Source organism: Trachypithecus francoisi, unplaced genomic scaffold (assembly GCF_009764315.1).
Source record: "Trachypithecus francoisi isolate TF-2019V2 unplaced genomic scaffold, Tfra_2.0 Lachesis_group11, whole genome shotgun sequence".
Classification (NCBI taxonomy): domain Eukaryota; kingdom Metazoa; phylum Chordata; class Mammalia; order Primates; family Cercopithecidae; genus Trachypithecus; species Trachypithecus francoisi.
This window is the reverse complement of record NW_022681456.1, coordinates 119407495-119433490: the sequence shown is the minus strand read 5'-3', so window position 1 is coordinate 119433490 and position 25996 is coordinate 119407495. Positions and strand designations below refer to the sequence as shown.

Below are 25996 nucleotides of genomic sequence, written 5' to 3'. Positions count from 1 at the left end.
AACCTGATAAAATCTCTTTATTAAAAAAACCTACAGGTGATATCTGCTCAAGACTATTTTTAATCTTTTTTTAAAAAATAAAGCCAATACAGAGAAAAGCATACAAAACAAACATAGCTTAAGAAGTTACTACAAGGCAAACACTCCTGTAACCACGAATTCACCCAGATGAAGGAAAAAAACTTGATCTGAGTGAATCACTCAGACGACTTCAAACGGCCCTGCATGAACCCTGTCCCAATCCCTCCCTCTCCACAGAAGTAACAACTATTCTGATTTTCTATTAGTCACTTTCTTGCCTTTATAGTTTCACTGCTTTTTATAAGTGTGCATCCACAGAAAAACAGTTTAGCCTTAAGCCCCATTTTCATTTGCTATTTCTTTTAAAGTCTCTCTTTTAAAAAATGTCTAACTGGTACATGATAATTACACATATTTGTGGTATACACAGCAATGTTGCAATACATATAAGGTACAGTGATCAGCTCAGGGTAATCAGCATATCCATAATCTCAAACATTTAACATTTCTGTGTCGGAAACATTCAGTATCCTCTATGAAACTATATAATGTTTTACCTGTTAAGTACGGTCATCCTACAGTGGTACAGACCACTCAAGCTTTTTCTAACGGTAATTTTGTATTTTTTAGCAAATCTCTTCTTATCTCCTCCTTTCTCCTACCCTTTCCAGCCTCTAGTATCCCCTATTCTGCTCTTTACTTTTGTGAGATCAGCATTTACCTTCCACATATGAGTGAGAACATGCATGGTTTAATTTTCTGTTCCTGGGCTTATTTCACTTAAGATAATGTCCTCCAGGTCTATCCATATTGCTGGGAATGACAGGATTTCATTATTTTTATGGCTGAATGGTATTCTATTGTGTATATACACCACGTTTTCTTTATCTGTTCATCTGATGTTGGACACCTAGGTTGATTCCATATCTTGGCTATTGTAAATAGTGCTGCAATAAACATAAGGGTGCAAATGTCTTGATACACTGATTTCCTTTCCTTTGGGTAAATGCCAAGTTAGTGAGACTGCTGGATCATATGGTAGTTCTATTTGTAATTTTCTGAGGAACTTCCATACTATTCTCCATAGTGGCTGTACTAGTTTATACTCCCACCAACAGTGTATAAGAGTTCCCTTTTCTGTGCATTCTTGACAGTATTATTTTTTGTCTTTTTGGTAACAGCCATATCCTAATTAGGGTGAGATGGTATTTCACTGTGAATTTAATCTGCATTTCCCAGATGATTTGTGATGTTGAGCATTTTTTCATATGTCTGTGGCCATTTATATGCCTTCTTTTGATAAATGTCTATTCGGATCATTTCCCCATTTTTTAAACAAACTGTTTTTTTGCTGTTGAACTGTTTGAGTTCCTTGTATATTCTGGATACTAATCCCATGTCAGATGAGTAATTTGCAAATACCTTCTCTCATTCTGTAGGTCTTTTCACTGTGCTGTTTCCTTTGCTGTGTAGAAGCTTTTTAGTTTGATATAATGCATCTGGTATTTTTTGCTTTTGTTGCCTGCATTTTTGAGGTCTTATTCATAAAATCTTTTCCCAGACCAATGTCCTGAAGCATTTCCTCTATGGTTTACTCTAGTAGTTTTATAGTTTCAAGTCTTACATTTAGGTCTTTGATCCATTCTGAGTTGATTTTTGTATAAGGTGAGAGGTGGGTGTCTAGTTTCATTCTTCCACATGTGGATATCCAGTTTCCCCAACATCATTTATTGAAAAGACTATCCTTTCCCCAATCTATGTTCTTGGCACTTTTGTCAAAAAGCAATTGGCTATAGATACATGGATTAATTTCTGGATTTTCTATTCTGTTCCATTGCTCTGTGTTTCTGTTTTTATGCCAGTCCCATGCTGCTTTGGTTACTACAACTTTGTGGTATATTTTGAAGTCTGTTAGTATGATGTCTGCAGCTTTGTTCTTTTTGCTCAGGACTGCTTTGGGTATTCAGGGTCTTTTATGGTCCCATACAAATTTTAGGATTTTTTTTCTATTTCTGTGCAGAATGTCATTGGTATTTTGACACGGACTCCACTTAACCTGTAGGTTGCTTTGGGTAGTATGGTCATTTTGACAATAGGAATTATTCCAATCCATGAGCATGAAATGTCTTTCCATTTGTCTGTGTCCTCTTCAATTTCCTTCATCAGTGTTTTGTAGCTTTCTCTGAAGAAGTCTTTCACCTCCTTGGTTAAATTTATTCCTAGGTATTTTATTAGTTTCTTACAGCTATTGTAAATGACACTGCCTTCTTAATTTCTTTTTCAGCTAGTTTGCTGTTTGTGTACAGAAATGCTACTGATCTTTTTGTGTTGATTTTGTATCCTGCAACTTCACCAAATTTGTTGATCAAAGAATTTTTTTTTTTTTTTGGTAGAGCATTCAAGGCTCTTTTCCTGTCTGTCTTTTCCTTACAATCTCTCTGTTAAAGTACCTAAGATATTTCATTTATATGTCCAGATCTGCTGATGTACTCTCATGATGCAGTTCAATGTTTCTCTGTCCTATTTCCTACAAACGGCCAGCTGATATATGGAGCCTTGACCAGACTCATGTTGAATCGATTCCTTTGACAAAATAGTAGGTAGTAGTATGTTCTTACACCAGAAGGCAAATAATGTCTGTTCTTTTTCTTCTTGTGATGTTAGTAGCCATCGATGCTCACTGCCTAGACCCATTCATTCACCAAAGTTATAAAATGGTGGTATTGCAATTCTGTCATTTCTTTTTCATTTATCAATTGAAATAGCTCTCTCATATCTACTACTTTGTTAGCCAGAGGTACAGTCACATAGGAAAAGCAGGATAAATTGCTTCTTTCTTGTAGTTATCAATGTTCAAGGCAATAAATTTGTTCCTATCATGCTCTAATCTAAGAGTAACCAATTCCTTTTAAAAATATCATTATGAACTCAAGAATTTAAACACACTTCACAGGTTTCTACCAATCTCTGGCCAGTGGGAGTTCTGCAGTCATTTCTCCAGTCTTTCCGAAACGACCCTAAATAGTCTTTAACAGCCTCCTTACTATCTGTTATGACAATGTTCCAGCTCAGCATGTACATTTCTTGCCCAAAACCTAGAATCAACAATTTTGCCAGAAAGGCTTGGTTTCTTTTAAGGTGGAATGGTTTTTCCCAACACCACAATCTGGGTGCTACAGAAGTTCACTGCTCACAGCACTGTAAATGTTCAACTGCTACTCAATTGGTCATTTTTGATCTAGTCCTCTTCAGTGTTCATAGTCAGGAAACGAACCAACACAGTTGGGTAGATGTATTTTTGAAAGATAAAATACCTAGTAAGCGCATACTAGTAAGTAACTTTCCATTAAAATATGGAATTATCAGTTTGACTTAACTTCTGCAGTATTACATCTATACTTCTCTCTTGCACACAAGAATCTAGCATATGCGGGAGCAATATAATATGTCCTAATACTCACTACTTGATGCAACAATATAAAGCTTCAGAATAATGATATTTATTATGACCACACCAATGTAGTTACTATAAGAATTAAATTTATGGCCAGGCACGGTGGCTCCCACCTGTAATCCCAACACTGGTAGGCCGAGGCAGGCAGATCCAAGAGTTCGAGACCAGTTGGGCAACATGGTGAAACCCCGTCTCTATTAAAAATACAAAAAAATTAGGTCTGGTGGTGTGCACTCGTAGTCCCAGTACCTTGGGAGGCTCAGGTGGGAGGATAGCTTGTGCCAAAGAGGCAGAGGTTGCAGTGAACAGATTCTGCAACCTCTGCAGAATTCAAGCTGTTCTCCTGCCGTAGCCTCCTGAGAAGCTGGGATTACAGGAACCCACCACCATGCTCGGCTAATTTTTGTAATTTTAGTAGGGATGGGGTTTCACCATGTTGGCCAGGATGGTCTCAAACTCCTGACTTCAGGCAATCCACCCGTCTTGGCCTCCCAAAGTACTGGGATTACAGGCATGAGTCACCGTGCCCAGTCACAAATCTTCTTGTAAGAAACTTTTTCTATAGTTGTTCATAGTTGTTCTATTCCCTTGCTCTGCTTTGCTTTCTAAAGAGTCTTATTATCTGTGTGTTGTTTCTTCTTTGCCTATCTTCAATATTTATCATTTTCTCTCAAATCATCTTTTGTCTTTCTGTATTTCTTTTTGGTCTTTAAATTTTTCCTTCTTTTCAACCACTATTTAAAGGTTGTTTGGTTTATTCAACTTAGTGTCCCTTCTAGTTTTCTTTTCTGAAGCGACTTTTTAAATTATTTCTTAAGTTCTATCATTTCATTTCCGAATTTTTCTTTTTTTTAGACAGAGTTTTGCTCTCGTCGCCCAGGTTGGAGTGCAATGGCGCGATCTTGGCTCACTGCAACCTCTGCCTCCCAGATTCAAGCGATTCTACTGCCTCAGCCTCCCGAGTAGTTGTGATTACAGGCGTGTGTCACCATGTCCAGCAAATTTTTGTATTTTTAATGGAGATGGGGTTTCACCATGTTGGCCAGGCTGGTCTTAAACTCCTGACCTCAGGTGATCCACCTGCCTTGGCCTTCCAAAGTGCTGGGATTATAAGCGTGAGTCATTTCTGAATTTTTCTAATCTTATGTTGTCCTTTCACATGTCATATTGGTTTCTCAATGACTTTTGACTCATTTATTTATTTGAAATTTGAAGAAAAATTTATTGAAGATTTGAAAAACAATTCCTAAAAGACTGACTTTTTCAGAAAACTAGCTACATAATGCATCGCATCTACCATGTTAAAATGTGCACTAGATACAAATACAAAAACCATGCAACAAGACACCATTCTTCAACAATCTGAGCAAAGTTAAACGCCTAAGGAACAACATGGATGACTTGCAAAGAATGGGCTATTTAAGAACCCTAACAAAAAGGAGCACACATGGATGAGTGTGTTCAATTATATACACTGAATTGAACCTTTGGCACTAGGAATCACAGCATTTTGTCATATAGCATGAACACATATTATGAAAGTACGTAGGGTCAAAGGAACAGGACCACCAGCATTCAAAGGCAGCTCTGTCAACTAGGCAATAAAACACTCTACAGCATGTGCCTCTGTTGTCCATTGTTGAATACACTGGCAGCAACTTTGAAGTGAAAAAAAAGGTAAGATAGGAAAAAAGGAGCTATTACTCCTTTTATTTTCTGTTTAAAATTAAACAGAAAAACATCAATTGTTGTACAATAACATCTTCAAAGTACATCCTTTGTACAACAGAAAGACTAAGAACAAAAATATGTTTACAGAGATCCAAACATTAAGTGAGTGAGAGCACCTCTCACACAGCTTTCTGATGGTTCTCTGGAGGAGCCATTCATAATTGCTGGGCACTAAAAAAATGCTGCAGAATTCTTTGCCAGGTACTTTAGGAAACTGTGAAGATAATTCAGTAATAAAACAAGGCTCTCCCAGGCGCAGTGGCTCATGCCTGTAATCCCAGCACTTTGGGAGGCTGAAGTGGGTGGATCATTACGTCAGGAGTTCGAGCCAGCCTGACCAACATGGTGAAACCCCGTCGCTACTAAAAATACAAAAATTTAGATGAGTGTGGTGGTGCACACCTGCAATCCCAGCTACTCAGGAGGCTGAGTCAGGAGAATCGCTTGAACCAGGGAGGCAGAGGTTGTAATGAGTTGAGATCATGCCACTGCACTCCCACTTGGGCAACAGAGCAAGACTCCATCTCAAAAAAAAAAAAAAAAAAAAGAAAAGAAAAAAAACACCACAGGGCTCTTCTCATCCAGAGGTGTATAGGCCAACATTGCTTTAATTTGTACATCAATAGATGTGGTGCTCCATAAACCTGGGACATGAGTGCATGAGGGTGATCTGCAAGAATTTCAGCATACTGTGGTCTGTCAAATTTGGAGAGTAGCTGGGTACCCAACATTACGTTGAAGTATTCTTCTATCCTTGCCACAAATTCATTAACAGCATACTCATTATCTGTGTTTCCATGAGATTTTTTTGTAATTTGCATAATCCTGAAGAATGGAATCCACATTCTTCTTGGCAGAAAGATAAAAGAGATGTTTTTGTCTAGTAATTAAGTCCCAGTCATCAACAAGCCATGATTTCAGCTCTTCAGGAATTTTCACTTTTTAGCTTCAACTCTGTTCATGAATGTGTCCTCATTTTCAAGAGTAGGATCTACCTGGGCCCTTTTCTTCCAAGGAGGCTGAGGCGTCTCACTGGAACTGCCACCATCTCCATTTCCAGGTATTTTCTGTTTGTTCTTTTTTGTTTTCACTTCAACATTTTCTGTTGCAGACCAGATGTCTTCTTTCTTGGGGCAGCGCCTCTCAGCTTCCCCTCTGCATACTGCTCCTGACTGGCTTTTTGAAATTCTGTTTCTGCAAATTGGTGTCCATGTATTTGAGTACTCTGCTCTCGGGAACCTATGCATCCCAATTTTTATTCCAACCACTGTAATATATAAAGTATTTCACTTATTTGTCCTTTATGGCGACCTTTACACATTTCATTTCATAAAGCAGCAGCCCATGAAAGCACAGCACTCGCTCACCCTCCTGGAACGCAGGGTTTGGGTACTGCTTCCACATCATTTGTAAGTGATTCGCAGCCTCCTCCTTCTCCAGCTCATTTTATAATAGAGGTTTGATCTGTTGTGCGGTCATGTTTTTCTGGGGTGCTTTTATTTATAAGAGCTTTTGTTTTTTCCTTTATAATAACTTTAAATGGGATTTTACCTTGATACTTTTCTGTTTCTCTTGTCTATGTAAAATTAGTGTTCCTGAACTTTTAAAATAATGTAGAGTTCAAGGTAGTTTTTCTAATGTCACAGAATTCATTCCTCTGTTGTTTTCACATAATGTTAAAAAACCTGGTAGCTTGCTTTCTGAGATCTACTAGCCATTGATCTTCCCATCCTTATCTGAACCTTCTCTTTCCTTCTCCTCCTGTTCTTCTCTATTCTATTGTCCCTATCCTGCTCAGTTTGGATTATTCTGTCCTATTCAGTTTTGTTTTAATCAGTGTGGTGCTCTGTCCTGGATGAGCACTCTGGCAGGTTCATTTCAGTAGTTCCACTTTGAGAGTTCACTGGGGCTAGATTACTCTAGCTTCTTCTGTCTTTACCATGGTCACACTGCACTTGCCTAATATTGGAGTGGGCAACCCTCCCACCCTCCCATTTCAGCTGCTGTTCTTAAAATAACCCACCATCTTGTCCAGCAAATAGTTGTGGCTATTTTGGCGTTCCCCTGCTTTCAAGTCTTATGAGACACCCTGTTAAATCTCCCTGCTTACTCTTGCATAGACTGATAACATGGAGGTCTTGTGGCTGTTGGTGATTTGCTCTTATCTAGTTGTACTTTCAAATGCCTAAGGCTATAGTCAATTTTATCCATGTTTTTGGATTTGCTACCTAGTTTCTGTCAGTGGTTGTTGGTGGTTTGCCCTTATCTAGTTATTTTCAAATGCCTAAGGCTATGGTCAACTTTATCCATAGATTTGGATTTGCTATCTAGTTTCTGTAGGTTTTAGTTAAAAACAAAAACAAAAATACTATGACATGGTCACATCCACCCTCCTCGAATCCCCCTCACAGCCAGATTTGAGGTCAAAAACAGCAGTTGTTTCTATATTCATCATATACTTACTTTTTGACTTGTTTAAAAAATTTAAATTTACTTTAAACCACATTGTTCTATATCATTTCACTCTTTTTTGAAATAAGGCAAAAAATACTCCAACTCCATGATTACAAAAAGTTTAACTGAATTCTCTAAATCTTTCCTGGTTTTCAGTACTTCTAAATGTCCCTTATTCTTAGTTCAGATAATTGATAAATGTTTATACATTGAAAAAAATCCTTCAATCACCAAAAACTCTCATCTGGTGAGGTCTCAGGTTGAGACCAAAAACCAAAATTATCATTAAAACACAAGAATCCAAATATAAAATGTCTTTAAAAATCTGAACATAATCTGAGAAGAAATTCCGTGTTTATGTATTACAGACTTTGTCTTCCTTGAACACTGAAATGTATGGTACACACAGTAGGTTTTCTCCTTGTCCAGGGATGAGCAAACTAGAGCCCACAGGCTCATTGTGCTTTACAAATAAAGTTTTACGCCTGGTGCTATGGCTGATGCCTGTAATTCTAGCACTTTCAGAGGCCGAGGCCGGTGAATCACTTGGAGCTCAGGGATAAGACCAGCCTGGGCAACATGGTGACACGCCATCTTTACAAAAAATACAAAAATTAGCATGATGTGATGGCGTGTGCCTATAGTCCCAGCTACTCGGGAGGCTGAGGCAGGAAGATCGCTTGAGACAGAGGTTGCACTAAGCTGAGATCACGCTACTGCATTCCGGCCTGGATGACAGGGCAAGACTGTCTAAAATAAATACGTAAATAGATAAATAAAGTTTTGCTGGGACACAGTCATGCCTGTTCCCTTATGCATTACTATAGCTGCTTTTAAACTACAGTAGCAGAAGTAGCTGAACCAGAGATCATAAGCCTAAAATATTTACTATCTGAGCCTTTACAGAAAATGCTGACCAAACCCCATCCTAGTGCACAGATTTATCAAAGTTCCATTAGCAGGACTCGGGGGCTTTACTGGTCATTTTGCGTGGGACACTCTTTGTTGTACTGATGCCCAGCACACTGCAGGATGTTTAGCAACCTTGGACCTTTCCCTAACACCAGAACTAAAATACTAGTAGCACTCCCAGTCCTTGGGTTAAACAAAATTCTCCACGCATTTCCAAACAAAGGGAGTAAAGATGCCACCCCTGGTGGAGAACCACTGAAGAACTAAATTAGCTCAGAGTAAGGAAAGAGGAAATACAGCCTGCAAATTCTAAATGCTATCAAAATGGATGATAAATGTAATTACTTTTAAAGCACTTTTAAAGAGCTAACTAAAAGACTATTCCTCTTCCCCTCTGGCACTTAATCAAAAATAAACATATTTCTTAATAAAATTAGACTTTGTACTTTTAATAGATTAAGGTTTCATGGAGTTTTCTTAAAAGTTTTTTTTAATCTCATCATCTTACCGATTTGTTCCATCCAGATTTGATTTGTGGATGAAATTAAGTTTTGCATCTGCCCAATAAAGCTTTTGTTCTTCATAATCCAAAGTCAGTCCATTTGGCCAGTAAATTTCACTGTTTATTATAATGAAGCGACTTGAACCATCCATTCCAGCACGTTCTATCTTTGGCACTTCTCCCCAGTCTGTCCAGTACATGAACCTAAAAATCATAAAAATAATTAAAGCCATGACAGAGCAGATATCAATCAAATACTCTGTAATTATTACTATTAAAGAAAGCTCAGACCGCGCGCTTTCTGAGAGCAGAAAGCTCACACCTGTAATCCCAGCACTCTGGGAGGCCGAGGCAGGCAGATCATGAAGTCAAGAGATCAAGACCATCCTGGTCAACAGGGTGAAACCCCGTCTCTACTAAAAATACAAAAATTAGCTGGGCATGGTGGTGGTGTGTGCCCGTAGTCCCAGCTACTCAGGAGGCTGAGGCAGGAGAATCGGCTGAACCCGGGAGGCAGAGGTTGCAGAGAGCCGAGATCGTGCTACTGCACTCCAGCCTGGCAACACAGCAAGTCTCCGTCTCCAAAAAAAAAAAAACCACCTCATTTCAGGGGACACTAAAACTAAAACTCTTAGAAATTGTATTTTGAAATTCTAATACCTACCATTTGCACCCTGGTAATATCTGATCCAGACAAGTATCATCAAGGATCCAAAAACCACTGAATCAAAATGAATTGGTAAAAAGGATATTTACACCATTTCAATGTATCTCCCCACAGATTACTTGTTAACAACAAAGAAGAAAGTGATAACTTTAGAGAAAATAAACCCAGTGGATACCACCTTAACTGAGTCATCTAAATTAACATCACCAATAAGAGAACAAACTGGCATTATATACCTCTTCATATGATATACCTTTACAGAACATAGTGTCTTTGATACGGTCTCTCTTCCATATTATTCCTGCCCCCAAAAAATGCATACCCCAAATAAAATTATGAGGAAACAGTGTGACTCAAGTTGAGAAACACTAGAAAACAGTTGGCCTTTGACAATATCAATGTCATAAAAGTCAAAAAAAAAAAAAAAAAAGGGTGAGGAACCAATCTAGATTGGAGGAGAGCAAAGAGACACGATAACTACATCAAGTGTATGATCTTGGACTGATGAAGTAGGAAAAAGAAATGCTATGCAGACATCACTGGGGGGAAGAGGAAAAACTGATGTGGTGTCAAATTACATAGCACTGTGCTAATGTTAATTTCCTAAATATGCTAATTGTATTGTAGTTAGGATATAGAGGGGTTTGCTGTACTACTTTTGCTTTTATTCCATCAGTTTGAAGACTTTTCAAAATAAAAAATGAAACACCTAATAGTCTCATTACAGAAAAAGAAATTTTTCTTTGATGTAAAAGAAAAACTCTCTTGGGCTGGGAGTGGTGGCTCATGCCTGTAATCCCAGCACTTTGAGAGGTCGAGGCACCTGTAATCCAAGCACTTTGGGAGGTCGAGGCGCCTGTAATCCCAGCACTTTCGGAGGGTCGAGGCACCTGTAATCCCAGCACTTTGGGAAGCTGAGTCAGGCGGATCACCTGAGGTCAGGAGTTCGAGACCAGCCTGGCCAACATGGTGAAACCCCATGTCTACTAAAAATAAAAAAAAAAAAAAAAAAAAGTGAGCCGAGGGCGCCTGTTATCCCAGCTACTAGGGAGGCTGAGGCAGGAGAACTGCTTGAACGTGGGAGGCGGAGGTTGCAGTGAGCCAAGATCGCACCATTGTACTCTAGCCTAGACGACAAGAGTGAAATTCCGTCTCAAAAAAGAAAAAAAAAAATAGAAAAACTCTTAATGTGTTATACTTCACTTAAAAGCATATTTTCAAAAGTTAATGAGGGGCCAGGAATGGTGGCTCACACTTGTAATCCTAGCACTTTGGGAGGCCAAGGCGGGTGGATTACTTCAGGTCAGGAGTTCAAGACCAGCCTGGTCAACATGGTGAAACCCCATCTCTACTAAAAACACAAAAATTAGTCAGGTGTAGTGGCAGGTGCCTATAATCCCAGCTACTCAGGAGGCTGAGGCAGGAAAATCGCTTGAATCCAGGAGGCCGAGGTTGTAGTGAGCTGAGACTGTATGCCACTGCACTCCAGCCTAGGTAACAGAACAAGACTCTGTCTCAAAAAAAAAAAAAAGTAATGAGGGTGCTATGAAACAGATCAGGCACTTAATAAATGTGCTGAAACTCAAATGAAATTCAGGTATAAGTTTTACTCAAATAATTAGTGGAATAGTAACACTGAAATGAATCTACTTATGCATATTGATATCTCCACTATTTCTTATGAACTGCTTACTCAAAGGAATGATGAGGAGAATATCATGTAGGGGGAAAAATACACCTTCTAGATACAAGGCACTGTGCTAATGGCTTTACATACATTATCTTACTTAAACCTTAAGCAACCTTACAAAATATTATTTGTTCATCACCACATTTTGATGAGAAAACTGAGAAATGTAAGCACGTGACTCCAAGTCACATTGCTAACAAATGAAGAACAGAAATTCAAACCCACATCTCTTAAATTCTAAAATCAATGTGTATGTCATATGTCAGAGCCTTGATTTTTAAGGAAGAGAAAACAAAATGCTCCCTAGATTGAGGACAGTAGTTGGACACTATCCAGAATGAGCGGTATAGACTAGATTAATACAGGATATAACTGTGGCCATGAGCTGTGTAACAATGTGGTCAACAACAGACTATCTATAAAATGGTGGTCCTATAAATTACAATACTGTATTATTACTATACCTTTTCTATGTTTAGATACACAAATACTTACCATGGTGTTATGACTGCCACCACATTCAGTATAGTAGCATGCTGTACAGGTCCGTAGTCCAGCAGCAATAAGCTATCTTATATAGCCTAGGTGTATAGTAGGCTGTACCATCTAGGTTTGTGTAATACATGATGTTCACACAATGATGAAATCACTCAACATTTCTCAGAACATGTCCCTACTGTTAAGCAACACATGACTATATATAGGAAGGTCGACTAGACCACGTTAGAATTTTTCATTTTGGCCGGGCGCAGTGGCTCATGCCTGTAATCCTAGCACTTTGGAAGGCCGAGGCGGGCAGATCACGAGGTCAGGAGATCAAGACCATCCTGGCTAACATGGTGAAACCCCGTCTCTACTAAAAATACAAAAAAATTAGCCAGACGTGGTGGCGGGTGCCTGTAGTCCCAGCTACTGGGGAGGCTGAGGCAGAAGAATGACGTGAACCCATGACATGGAGCTTGCAGTGAGCGGAGATTGCGCCACTGCATTCCAGTCTGGGCAACAGAGCGAGACTCCATCTTGAAAAAAAAAAAAGAATTTTTCATTTTTATTCTGAGAACAACATGAAGGCACTTCAAGACTTTTAAAATTAAAGGTGATGGCCAGGTACGGTGACTCATGCTGCAAATCCTAGAACTTTGAGAGGCCAAGGCAGGAGAATTGTCTGAGTCCAGGAGTTCAAGAACAGCCTGGGCAACACAGCAAGATGCTGTCTCTAATTTTTAAAATGAAAAAATCATAATAAAATAAAATTGGAGATGAAATGACTGGTTTGTGTTTTCAGGAGGGAGAAAAAAATGCCTGCGGTTTGGGAAAAAACTAGAGGAAAACTAAAAAAATCCTAAGGCCAGGTCTTCCAAATAGGTTCTGTAAGTTGAGCAAATTCTCTCCCCAAAGCAATGAAAAAAAAGACAAGATTGTCAAAACTAACCACCAAAGCCTCCAAAAACTGATCAAAGGTCATACAACAAAATGAGAAGCATTTATTCAAGAAAAATATATTGCATCTCACTAAGAACTGTGGTATTTTAGCTAGGGGCTACTCCTATCCCCATCCATACTGCTAGGTTTGTGGCATAAACATTCTACTGTGGGCAAACATGGCAGGCCATAAAGAGTGGTAGCTACCTTCCCAGGCAAGATGGGACTGACCTTATTTGGAACAAGGCATGGAAAAATCTGTACCCAGGAATGTTATTAAAAGCAAGAGTGGGCTGGGCGCAGTGGCTCATGCCTGTAATCCCAGCACTTTGGGAGGCCGAGGCAGGCAGATCATGAGGTCAAGAGGTCGAGACCGTCCTGGCCAACATGGTAAAACCCTGTCTCTATTAAAAATACATGGTGGTGTGCACCTGTAGTCCCAGCTACTCAGGAGGCTGAGGCAGGGGAGGCTGAGGCAAGAGAATCGCTTGAACCTGGGAGGTGGAGGATGCAGTGAGTCAAGATCACACCACATAACTCCAGCGACAGAATGAGATTCTGTCAAAACACAATACAATAATAATAATAATGTTTTCAGTGGCAGGCATCAGGAGGGCCATTATCTAAGTGAGAAGTGACTCTGGTGAGGGCAAACAACAAAATAGCAAACTAGCCAGAAATCTAACAGGAAGATCCTAGGAAAAAGACTGCCAAGAAGAGCCTTAAGTGGATATTCATTCTTCGTAGTCAGGAAGGCTGTGTGCATATATAAGACTACACCAGAAAGAACATTTGCAAGCTAGTTTCTGACTGAATATGGGTCAAATTTGAAATTGCCTAAAATTTTAAGACATTCTCCAAACCATAAACAGGTCCACAGGAAAATGGGGGAACACTAACTTGCTGGTGTTTAGGAACAACCTTTAAGCAATCATTAGCTGACCACTAAGATAAGAGTGACACAGAGGCAATCCCTAGAAAGTCAGGCATAAGAAATATTTTAAAAGGAAAACAGACAACAAAATTAATCCAGGAAAGTCATTAAACAAACACACACAACAATGGCAACAAGCCCAGGGAGGGGTCAGAATCCACAATCCATATTAACTATAATATATTCATACAATGGAATACTATTCAGCAACATAAAAGAACTACTTATCAATGACAAGGATGACTTTTTAAAATTCTGTTGAACAAAAGAAACCACACATAAAAGAGTACCTACTATGTGATCCCCTTATACGAAGCTATAGATGTAAAATCACAAAAACTAATCTATGGTGATAAAAACCAGATTCACAGTTACTGGGGAGTAAGGGATTGACTGTAAAGGGGCTTAAGGCACCTTCTGAAGTGGAGAGATGAATGCTTGTCTTAGGTATATTTATCAAAGTCTATTAAACACTCAACAAAAAATGTATGAATTTTTTCCATGTAAATTCTAACTCAGTAAAGTTGCTTAAAACATGAATAAGAAACATAGACTATTTTTAAAAGTTAATTCAAAGGTAACTTTTCTTAGAAACCTTTCCCAGCTTACTAAGGCAAAGTTATTCCCTCTTATGAGCTCTTGGCACGTTTTGTTATACTATAGGACTTAATCAGAGTTTGTAGATAAATCATAAAGAACTCAAAGGTAAAGACTAGGTGTTATACCACATCACAATGACTGGCACATTGCACGTATTTTTTTTTTTTTTAAATAAAGATGAATTCAGATCTTGTGCTTTCCATTTTCAATTTCTCCTCTCACCCCCAATTCAATGCACACTGAAATGGGTAAGACACACGAGATGCTACAAGAAAAGAAAGGAAGTATAGAAGGTTAATAACCTAAGCATAGGAACAGCCAGAAAGAGTGAAATGGTTTTGTGTGCATATGTCTATTACATGAACTAGATTTCTCCTCAGGATATCTTTAACGCACAAATCAACTGATATTTCCATCTTGATAGAGTAATATAGTTAAAAACAAGTCCACAGCACAATTCATTAGCCCCCTCTCGTGTTCTCTCTATTAATACATAAAATGAAAACTACCAGTATCTTTAAACAAACAAGTGTAGAGAAGTAAGAAGTTATTTTCACTGCAGTATCTACTAACCTATACTCTGCATTGTGTGTGCAAAATGCATATACTTGAGATTACATGATACGAAGTTTGAAATGTTGCCATCGCAGGCTGGGATGACCAGAAGCAATTTGCACACTATAAAGATGGAAAATGCAATAAGAGCTATTGTCTTTTTTGTATAATTTAGGTAGGTTTCCTAACTGTAACTAATCTAAGCATTTAACTTTGTAACTCAGTGTCTAGTTTATAGTGAAATAAAAAGTGACAAATGAGTGAGTCGGCCTAACAAGATTTTAGTAATGAATAAAAGTATTTGCATGCTACTACGTACCAAAGCTAATGGATAATCCCTTCATTATTCAACCTAAAAAATAAATCAAGTCATGTTTTTTCAAGGATAAGACCCAGATAAAGATTCCAACTACAATAAGTGAAACGAAGGCATTTGTCAGATGAGAACTTGATAATTTAGCATTTTTTAAACAGATTACAGATGTGCCTTCATTTGCGCAAATATTTAAAATATAAAGGAATAAATTTCATCTATAAATACTACACATTTTCATTATTTGATTAACTTTTAAGTTAAAAAGCTCATTACAAATGTAACCAAGAAAGTGATTAGGACACAGAAAATTTTTTAAACAGTATTTTTTAAGTTACCAAGATATTATTCAATTTTCTTAGGGTTCTGAACACCTATTAAAGTGGTGAGCACCTGTTAGGAGTTAAGCACCATGCCTGATATAGGAAATATGAAAATAAGCAAGGCAAAACTATTGCCCTTACAAAATTTGCAATGTAGACAAGGAGTGGCAAGTATATTGAGGAAGGTATAAACAGGAGGCTCTGAGAGTATAGAGAAGTGACTGACAATCAAGTCAGTGAATGTAAGAGTTGTCAATAAAACATACCAGAGAAAGTATTTTACTTAGACAGTTGCCAAAATAGGAAATAGTGTTCCAGGAAAAGGACACAGCATATGAAGTCATGATATATTCAATAAACAGCAAGAACATCAATAGAGCTGCAGCACACTGTGAGGTACACTGGCAATGAAAGAAATCCTATGTGTATTATTTCACTATACTAAGAAACTTGGACTCCAGTGACAATAACATTGAGGGACTGGCTAGAGGAAGAAGAAACTAGAAAAAGACAGAAAACTGAAATATTCCAAATAAGAACTAATGAAGGCAACAAAAGTTGAGGACTGGATCAACATGAAAGAACAACGAGAAAGGATACTATGATGGTCCCAAGATTTGCAAATGTGAATGCGTGTGTATTGGTCTCATTCAATATAACATGGAATTAGATGTGGTTTGGGATAGCAAGATGATGAGTTCAAATAAGGATGAACTGAAGTATCCTTGCCTCACTGTTTCTCCTTCTGTATCCAGACCACCAGTCAACAGAATAACAGAAAAATCAGTGTAAAAATAAGTGAAAGTTGGTTAGAAAAGGTAAATAAAGTAAAAAGGATAGTAACAGTCAAAGAAGTTGGTCTACAGTAACAGGGCAAAATAAATCACAATTAGGAGTTGCATATGAAACTAAGTCAATCCAACAGTGTTGAGCCATGCTAATTCTAAGAACATTAACGTGAGGTATGTAAGTAACTCTGAAAGGACCTATAAAAAGCCACAGGTCCAGGCCGGGCGCGGTGGCTCAAGCCTGTAATCCCAGCACTTTGGGAGGCCGAGACGGGCGGATCACAAGGTCAGAAGATCGAGACCATCCTGGCTAACACGGTGAAACCCCATCTCTACTAAAAAATACAAAAAAAAAACTAGCCGGGCGAGGTGGCGGGAGCCTGTAGTCCCAGCTACTCGGGAGGCTGAGGCGGGAGAATGGCGTAAACCCGGGAGGCGGAGCTTGCAGTGAGCTGAGATCCGGCCACTGAACTCCAGCCTGGGCAACAGAGCAAGACTCAGTCTCCAAAAAAAAAAAAGCCACAGGTCTTCAAAAACATTTTGTTGCCATCAAATTTATTTTGGGGGAAACTTCAAAAATCTCAAATTGAAAATGCAAGCCGGGCGCGGTGGCTCAAGCCTGTAATCCCAGCACTTTGGGAGGCTGAGACGGGTGGATCACGAGGTCAGGAGATCGAGACTATCCTGGCTAACACGGTGAAACCCCGTCTCTACTAAAAAAAAAAAAAAGAAAAGAAAAAGAAAATGCAGCCAGTGAAAATAGTTCTGATTTTAATGTGAAAAAGAAAAGTGTCGTGTAAAATTCACACCCTACCTGTTACTAATCCCTGAACTTGATTCCTGACCCCATGTTCCTACCTTACTCTAGTTAGATTAGGCTTTAAGTGAAGAGGAGTTTGAAGAATTTACGGATTTCTGCTTCCTAATAGAAGTGAAAAGAAAAAAAGAATTGTGAAGAAATCGGACATACTTCTACACTTCCCCTCAACTTGATCATGTGTTGGTATCGTATTTTTAAAATAAGTAGAAATTAATAAAAGAGGATAGTGAAAGCATTCATGTTAGCAGGTTGGTTTCTGTGATTGTTCTTACAGAGAACATAGAGTAAACAGATAAAAGAGTCTGGGCGGGGTGCAGTGGCTCACACCTGTAATCCCAGCACTTTGGGAGGCCGAGATGGGCGGATAATGAGGTTAGCAGTTTGAGACCAGCCTGGCCAACATGCTGAAACCCCAAACCCCATCTTGACTAAAAATACAAAAAGTAGTTGGGCGTGGTGGCAGGCACCTGTAATCCCAGCTACTTGAGAGGCTGAGGCAGGAGAATCGCTTGAACTTGGGAGGTGGAGGTTGCAGTGAGCCAAGATCATCCCACTGCACTCCAGTCTGGGCAACAGACCAACACTCCATCTCAAAAAAAAGAGAGTCTGGAATGGAATTAGATACACACGGTTTGGGATGGTAAGATGATGAGTTCAAATATGGATGAACTAAAGCATCCTAACCTCACCGTTTTTCCTTCTGTATCCAGAGTAGGGATGGCTATGTCATCCCATGTTTTCACCTGTCCCTCAATAGGGATAATAATTCTACTTAATTACTTGCTTGTGACAGTATGCATCACCATGAAATTCTGAATGTATAAACTGGTTGCCCCAGGGAAAATAAGAACCTCATGAACAGCCTTAAGCACCCAGTCTAGTTGATTAGTTTTAAATAGCGGACATAACGCAAAGAATATATTTAATTCATAAATAATATTGGAAACCATTACTAGAAGTTAAAGATTATAACCTGAAAGCGGGTAACAGATTATATCAATTTAATTCCCAACGATCATCAAAGAAAATGCTAACTCTAGTAATTTTTCAAAATTGCTGTTATACGTCTTTCCTCCTTCCAAAGAATCAAAGGTGACACATTTTGAGCGCCTCTAAGTTTAATAAAAATGAAATATTAACTGTCAGGAATGCCCCTCTTTAAGCACACTCTCTCCTCCGTGCTCCTGCACGTTGTTCTGATACTATGCTCCAGGTACAAACTACATCTCTGTGCATTTCAAATGCAGTATTAGGACTGTTTATCCACATGTTTTCCACCACTCTAGATTCCAGGTCCTTGAGAATAAGAACCTTGTTTTATTTTTTGTTGCCTCCCCTATCCTAAAACAATCTAACATAATGCCAAGTACACAGTCAGCACTCAAATACTTAATAATGGTCTGCATTCACCTGCTCGTGGGACATCTTGTATCTATCTTATTAACAAGGCTATATCCTTGAAAAACGCAGGTAAAATTTCATTTTACTGATTACCATTATTATTCTGCTATGCTCCAGTTACGAGCTGCTTGCTTTTCTCTGAATGTGCAAAAGCATGAAGAGAACCTGGCACATAATATTTCTACGGACTAAAAATTATTACCCACTTTCACACCTTGTCCCTCTAGCCAACAACTGCTCAGCTAACAAGCAGCACCCTAAAATAGCGCCTCCCCACTGCCTCCCTGCCAAGTAAAAGTGAATACTCTCTCCTTTGTGTCCCCACCATACAGATGTCCATAGCAACACTTATAAAGTTTTACTGGTTTATTTATGATTCTATATAATCAATCTCTTTATATATTTTGCAACTAGTTTGTCTCAGAAGGTATACTACAATATCCTGTCACTCAAATCTGGAAGCTATATATGCTTCACTGACTTTTTCATTAAATGGTCTCATAGAGAGAATTTTATTTTTTTAAGGTAAATTTATTTCAGTCATGCTTTATGAGAACTTCAACTACCTTTCTAACAAATACATCAAAATTAGTTTCTGAGGAAAATTTTGTCCTTGACCTTGAGAATTCTTGATCTTGAGAATCAGAACTTATCCAACTCACCTCACCTGCTTTCACTGAATTGCACTTTGCCTGGATGCTGCAGGGACAAATGCTAAAGAAATGTGTCACTGTGGATATTATAGAGATGTTGTTGAATATATTTTTCATTATATCACATAGCAGCTTCTTTAGAGGACTAATAGGAAGAAACTGGTTTCATCACCTGGAGTAAAGATTTTTTTCAGTGAACAGCTTTTATCTAAAGGACATTAAGTCATACCTGATACTTTCTTCCCTAAAGAATTTGGCTTAAACTCAAATGTGTGTGGAAGTATAATGGAATTAATGGCATATGTTTTGGTATACGAATTTTCACTCCTGGTCTCATCTTACATTTATACTCATATTCACATCTCATTTTTAAAATTTTATTTTATAAAATTAACATTTATTTATTTTGCATCTTTTTTTCTATCTTCCTAAAACATCTTAAATCCTTTTAGCGACAAAGTAGGAAAAACATTTACTATTTTTTTCAGTTTAGCTATTGGGGATTCAGCATTTTTCTTGTTAATTTGTATGTACTTCTTATATATCAAGGCTAACTCTATGTCTATTATTAATATATCTGTTACAAATATTTTTGTCTTTTTTTGCTTGAATCAAAATTTGGTTGACTCAATATTTTTCTTTGCAATCTCTTCTATTGCTTTCATGCTTAAAAAGCCCTTCTCTCTTCAAAGATTAAACATTCATGTTTTCATTCGATGTTTAAGTTTTCACTTAAAAATTTTTATCCGTCTAAAATGTATCTGAAGTATGACATGAGATACTGATATAAACTGATTTTTTCTTTCCTAACAGTAAATTCTTCTAGTATGAAGTCCCTTCCCTCTTGATCCCCACTCCTTTTATCACATTATAAATTGCAACGTACAGTAAATTTTCCTAATCTATTGGTTTAACATCTATTTTTTTATACTAATAATGTCTCACAGATTTAATATTAGCTCTATTAATACCAATCTTGGATAATCATGTGACCATAGTTTTAATTTTCATCTGCAAAATGAATACTTCACTAGGGGATGTAAGGATTAAAATAAGATACTTTATATAAAATAAAATATCTTTCCTACTGGCTTTGACCCTTCTGCTCTGATCTGTTTGCAGGACAGTTCTTCACATTTATCTTCTCTTAGACTTTCACCATTACACACCCCCATGGGGTCATTTAGTAATCTAAACTCCCTGCTGATGAGAGGTGACCATGTGCTTGCAGCCCTCTCTCGGCGCCTCCTCGGCCTCTGCACCCACTCTGGTGGCGCTTGAGGAGCCCTTCAGCCTGCCACTGCATTGTGGGAGCCCCTCTCTGGGCTGCCTGAGGCCGGAGCCAGCTCCCTCCACTTGCAGGGAGGTGTGGAGGGAGAGGCACGCGTGGGAACCCATGCTTTGTGAGGTGTTCACAGGCCAGCGCGAGTTCCAGCGGGCTCGGGCTTGGCAGCCCCGCACTTGGAGAGGCCAGCCAGCGCCACCGCCGGCCCAGGGCAGCGAGGGGCTTAGCACCTGGGCCAGCAGCTGCGGAGGTTGTGCAGGGTCCCCCAGCACTGCCGGCCTGCATGCATCTCAAATTCTCACCGGGCCTCAGCCGCCTCCCTGCGGGGCAGGGCTCGCAGCCCTCTGTCAAAATGGACCAGTCAGTTCTCTGTAAAGTGGCCCAATCAGCTCTCCATAAAATGGACCAATCAGCAGGATGTGGATGGCGCCAGATAAGGGAATAAAAGCAGGCTGCCCCAGCTAGCGGCAACCCCCTTGGGATCCCTTCCACACTGTGGAAGCTTTGTTCCTTCCCTATTTGCAATAAATCTTGTCGCTCACTCTTTGGGTCCACGCTGCCTTTATGAGCTGTAACACTGTGAAGGTCTGCAGCCTCACTCCTGAAGCCATGAACCCACCAGAAGGAAGAAACTGCAGACACACATCTTCAAGAACTGTAACACTCAAAGCGAGGGTCTGCGGCTTCATTCTTGAAGTCAGTGAGACTAAGAACCCACCAATTCTGGACACACTACTTCCTATTTTGTAACAATAACCAAGAAGCTAAGTAGCACCCCACTCTCAAAATACATTTTCAAAAATATGTCATAAGTAAAAGAATATTGGATGCAGGTATATTACAAGAGAAAATTTAGGACAAAATAGCATTTACACAACAAAAAAAAAGGAAGTTTTCCTTTATTCTTTAACAAAACATCTCAGTTAATATTTGCAAGCACTGGATACAAACACTTCCTTTATGTTAAACCTAACACCCCCTTATACAGTAAAGATAAGCTTCCTTTTCATAACAGGTGAATACAATGTGCCATTCAAATGCCCACTCAGCTTACTAAAAACCCATTCTTCAGATATCTCATAAATCAACTATGTTATATAGTAAGAATCTGAAGTCTTTAATCATCAAAAACACATTCCTGCAAAATAAATACATAAGCTTAATTCTTAAAAGGCAAAAGCTTAAAATTCATGATCTCATTTGTAAAATATGCTAAGACTAATCTTTTGGTTGCATTTATTTGAAATTTCTAACTCATGTGAGAACTTTTTCCTTGAACTATCAGAGCCTATTTCTGTAAGTAAGCAGAGAAAAAATAGTTTTCCTGGTTGGGGGAATATGGAATGAGTTTTCTCCATTTGAAACCAATCCATTACTTCCCTAGATAATTTTGTGGATAAACATAGAAGTTGACCCTTCTGGTCTTAAAGCTTGAATCTTATATTTGTTTTATCTGAGTTCCTTCCTCAGGAAATGACCTTTAGGTCTCTCAAAGTATCAAAGAAATGAAACTCACCAGATCACCACATCCAGACAGACAATAAGATGCTAGACAACTCATTAATCATGATTGCTTCCTCCGCCCACCTTAGTTCCTGTTTCTTTTACATTTCTTCCCTGCTATGCGAACCCTTCGTTTTAGTCACTCAGGGAGATGGATTTGAGACGGAGCTCTCATCTTCTTGGCTGCAGCACCCAGTTGAAGCCTTCTTCCTTGGCAATACTTGTCTCCGTCACTGGCTTTCTCTGCAGTGAGTAGCATGACCTAGACCAAACCCCTGAGGTTTTGGTAACTCATTTTTATTTGCAGTTTCTGACATCCTTACGAATAAACGTAAAGTTAACATTTTTACAAACACTTCCTAATAAGCGCAAGTTTGAGAAGGGAGGGACACCACACGGAAATAAAATATCACAGGTTCTCCCACTGACCCCTGAGATTTGAGGGGATAGCAAACTGTGCAGAAATAATGAGAAAAAAAAAAGGTAATAAAAATAGTCTGATAAAAACAGTACTGTTGTTTACTATTACTAAAGGCCTTAATCAGTAAAGACTAAGTTTTTTTAAATTATTTTTTCTTGAGGCGGAGTTTCACTCTTGTTGTCCAAGCTGAAGTGCAATAGCACGATCTCGGCTCACTGCAACCTCTGCCTCCGGAGTTCAAGCAATCCTCCTGCCTCAGCCTCTCAAGCAGCTGGAATTACAGGCACCCGCCACCATGCCCAGCTAATTTGTTGTATTTTTAGTAGAAACAGGGTTTCACCATGTTGGCCAGGCTGGTCTCAAACTTCTGACCTCAGGTGATCCACCTGCCTCGGACTCCCAAAGTGCTGGGATTACAGGTGTGAGCCACCGCCCCTGGCCAAGGACTAAGATTTAAGATTTCAGCAGTGTTTTCAGGTATTAAAGATCAGAGTTTTCTTTTAAGAATCTATCTGTGGCCGGGCGTGGTGGCTCATGCCTGTAATCCCAACACTTTGAGAGGCCGAGGGGGGCGGATCACCTGAGGTCAGGAGTTCGAGACCAACCTGGCTAACATGGTGAAACCCTGTCTCTACTAAAAATACAAAAATTAGCCAGGCATGGTGGTGAGCACCTGTAATCCCAGCTACCTGTGAAGTTGAGGCAGGAGAATCCCTTGAACCCAAAAGGCAGAGGTTGCAGGGAGCCAAGATCTGGCCACTGCGCTCTAGCCTAGGCGATGAGAGTGAAACTCTGTCTCAAAAAAAAAAGAATCTATTTGTGTGACAGACTAATATAACTGCCTAATTGCTTCATCTTTTTCAAAAATCTTCAAAGCGGTTATGGTCTTCTACACCTCTCCTCTACTCCTATTCGCTGAAACAGACTTTCACTTCACTTTCTTCTGTCTTAATTAAATCCACCCACACACACACACAAACAGGGAGAAGAGAGAAAGATTTGGAGACTACTCTATCATAAGCCAAAACCTATTAGATTTCTGAATGTCCTGGATCTTCCAGCACATTTCAAAGTGACTTTGTTACCCACAATGACCATAATGCAACATTGTTTTATAATGATTTAAAATTGAAATTTTAAATATGAGGGCCTGAAAACAATGTAAATAGTATTTGAGAAGAGAAGACAAATCCAAGAGCTACTTAGAAGGCAGAATAAACAAGAATTGGTAACTGATTGAATGTGAGGAGTGAGGAAGTTGGGGGGCTAGAATGACTCAGGATTGTTAGTTTCTGCAACCAAGTTAGGGAGAATGACGGTTGTTCACAAATTCTGGTATTTTGTTACAGGGTTTTCTTGGATGTGATCTTCTCTCTGTACTTAAAAAAAGCCTTGTTAAAGATGGTTTTCTCAAGCCCCAATAAAACTAATGGATAATCCAAACAGCCTCTTTCCAGACTTCCCATCCCCTACCCTTAAGGCCCTTTTCCATAATACTCTGAAATTAATGATTGTATTAACCACCACATCCCCCCCCAACACGCCCCTCCCCCGCCCGCTGCAATCTAGGGTTATGTAGTTTCCTTACTTTTCAGCATGAATCCCAAACTTCTTAGCATGACATATAAGAGCCTTTCTAATTTGTTTCTCTGCTTTTGGTTCCTCATTTCTCATGGCTCTAGTATCCCGCCTATTGCTACTAGACTGCCTTTCATAAAATACAGTATCATGTAAACACAAATCCTTTATGACTGGGGTCCCCAACCTCCAGGCCAGAGACCACTACCAGTTCATGGCCTTTTAGGAACCAGGTCACACAGTAGGAGGTGAGCAGCAGGCAAGTGAGCAAAGCTTCATCTGTATTTACAGCAGCTCCCTATCGTTCATATTACCGCCTGAGCTCCACCTCCTGTCAGATCAGTGGAGGTATTCGATTCTCATAGGAGCACAAACCTTATTGTGTACTGCACATTGCGAGGGATCTGGGTTGCATGTTCCTTGTAAGAATCTAATGCCTCATGATCTGTCACTGTTTCCTATCACCCCTAGATGAGACCATCTAGTTGCAGGAAAAAAACTCAGGGTTCCTACTGATTCTACATTATGGTGAATTATATAATTATTTCATTATACATCACAATGTAATAATAATAGAAATAAGGTACACAATAAAGGTAATGTGCTTAAGTCATACCGAAACCATCCCTCCACCGCAGTCCATGGAAACACTGTCTTCCACAAAACTAGTCCCTAGTGCCAAAAAGGTAAGGGACCACTGCTTTACAAGACACTTTTAGCTTTAAAAGCTATAGGGACTCAGATTTCCCTATTGCTAAACGTATTACAAAGCCACAGTAATCAAGACAGTGTGATACTAGTATAAGGACAGACATCTAGATAAATGAAAAAGAAATGAAAGTCCAAAAACAAACCCTTATATTTATGGTCGACTGACTTTCAACGAAGACAATTCAGTGGGGAAAAACAGTCTGTTCAACAAATGGTGCTGGGATAACTGGATATCCACATGCAAAACAACGAAGCTGGACCTCTACAAGACATACAGAAATTAACTCAAAAAGATAAAGACCTGATTGTAAAAGCTAAGACCATAAAACTCTTAGAAGACAATGAGTAAATACTCGTGATCCAGAATTAAAAGAATGGTTTCACAGATATAACACTAAAACCATAAACAACAAAAGAAAAAAACAGATCAGACTTCATCCCAAAACTCCATTATATATGTGCTTCAAAGGATACCACAAAGAAAGTGAAAAGGCAACCCACAGAACAGGAAATCAGTATTTGCAAATCGTATGTCTGAGAAGGGTCTGGTTTCCAGATATATAAAGAGCTCTTAGAACTCAATAATAAAAGGACTTACCAGGCACAGTGGTTCACATATGTAGTCCCAGTGCCTGGAGAGGCCAAAGTGGGAGGATCACTTGAGTCCAGGAGTTCAAGACCAGCCTGGGCAATATAGCGAGAACCCCCATCTTTACCAAAAAAATTTAAAAATTTGCCTGGTGTGGTGTCACCCACCTATGGTCTCAGCTACTCAGGAGGCTAAAATGGGAGAACCGCTTGAGCCCAGGGAGTTGAGGCTGCAATGAGCCATGATCATGCCACTGCATTCCAGGCTGGGGAACAGACCAAGACCTCTCTCAATAATAATAATAATACAATTTTAAAATGGGTAAGGATAGGTATTTCACAAATCAAGATTTACAAGTGGTCAAAGCACAGAACATGTTCAACATCAGTCAGTAAGGAAATGTAAATCAAAACCTCAATAAGACATTTCTCTACACCGACTAGGATGGTTATAACTTTTTTAAAAAGGAGAGAGCCAGGTGCAGAGGCTCACAACTGTAATCCCAGTTACTAAGAAGGCTAAGAAGGGAGGATCACTTGAGCCCAGGTGCAATAAGCTATGACCATGCCACTGTACTCCAGCCCAAGTGACAGAGCAGTACCCACATCTGTTTAAAAACAAAAACAAAAAAACCAGAAAGAGACAAAGAATAACAAATAATGAAGGAAA

General features: G+C 39.1%; 1 protein-coding gene and 1 pseudogene across 2 annotated transcripts in view; both read right to left on the bottom strand.

Annotated features, from left to right (window-relative positions):
• Positions 1 to 25996, bottom strand: part of LRP6 (LDL receptor related protein 6) — a 161005-nt gene that overhangs the window by 80043 nt on the left and 54966 nt on the right. For both annotated transcript variants that reach the window (XM_033222837.1, XM_033222838.1), the window contains exon 3: positions 9081 to 9278. In XM_033222837.1, coding sequence (XP_033078728.1) covers positions 9081 to 9278 — 198 coding nt within the window. The remainder of the gene's footprint in view (positions 1 to 9080; positions 9279 to 25996) is intronic.
• Positions 5326 to 6613, bottom strand: LOC117090505 (annotated as a pseudogene).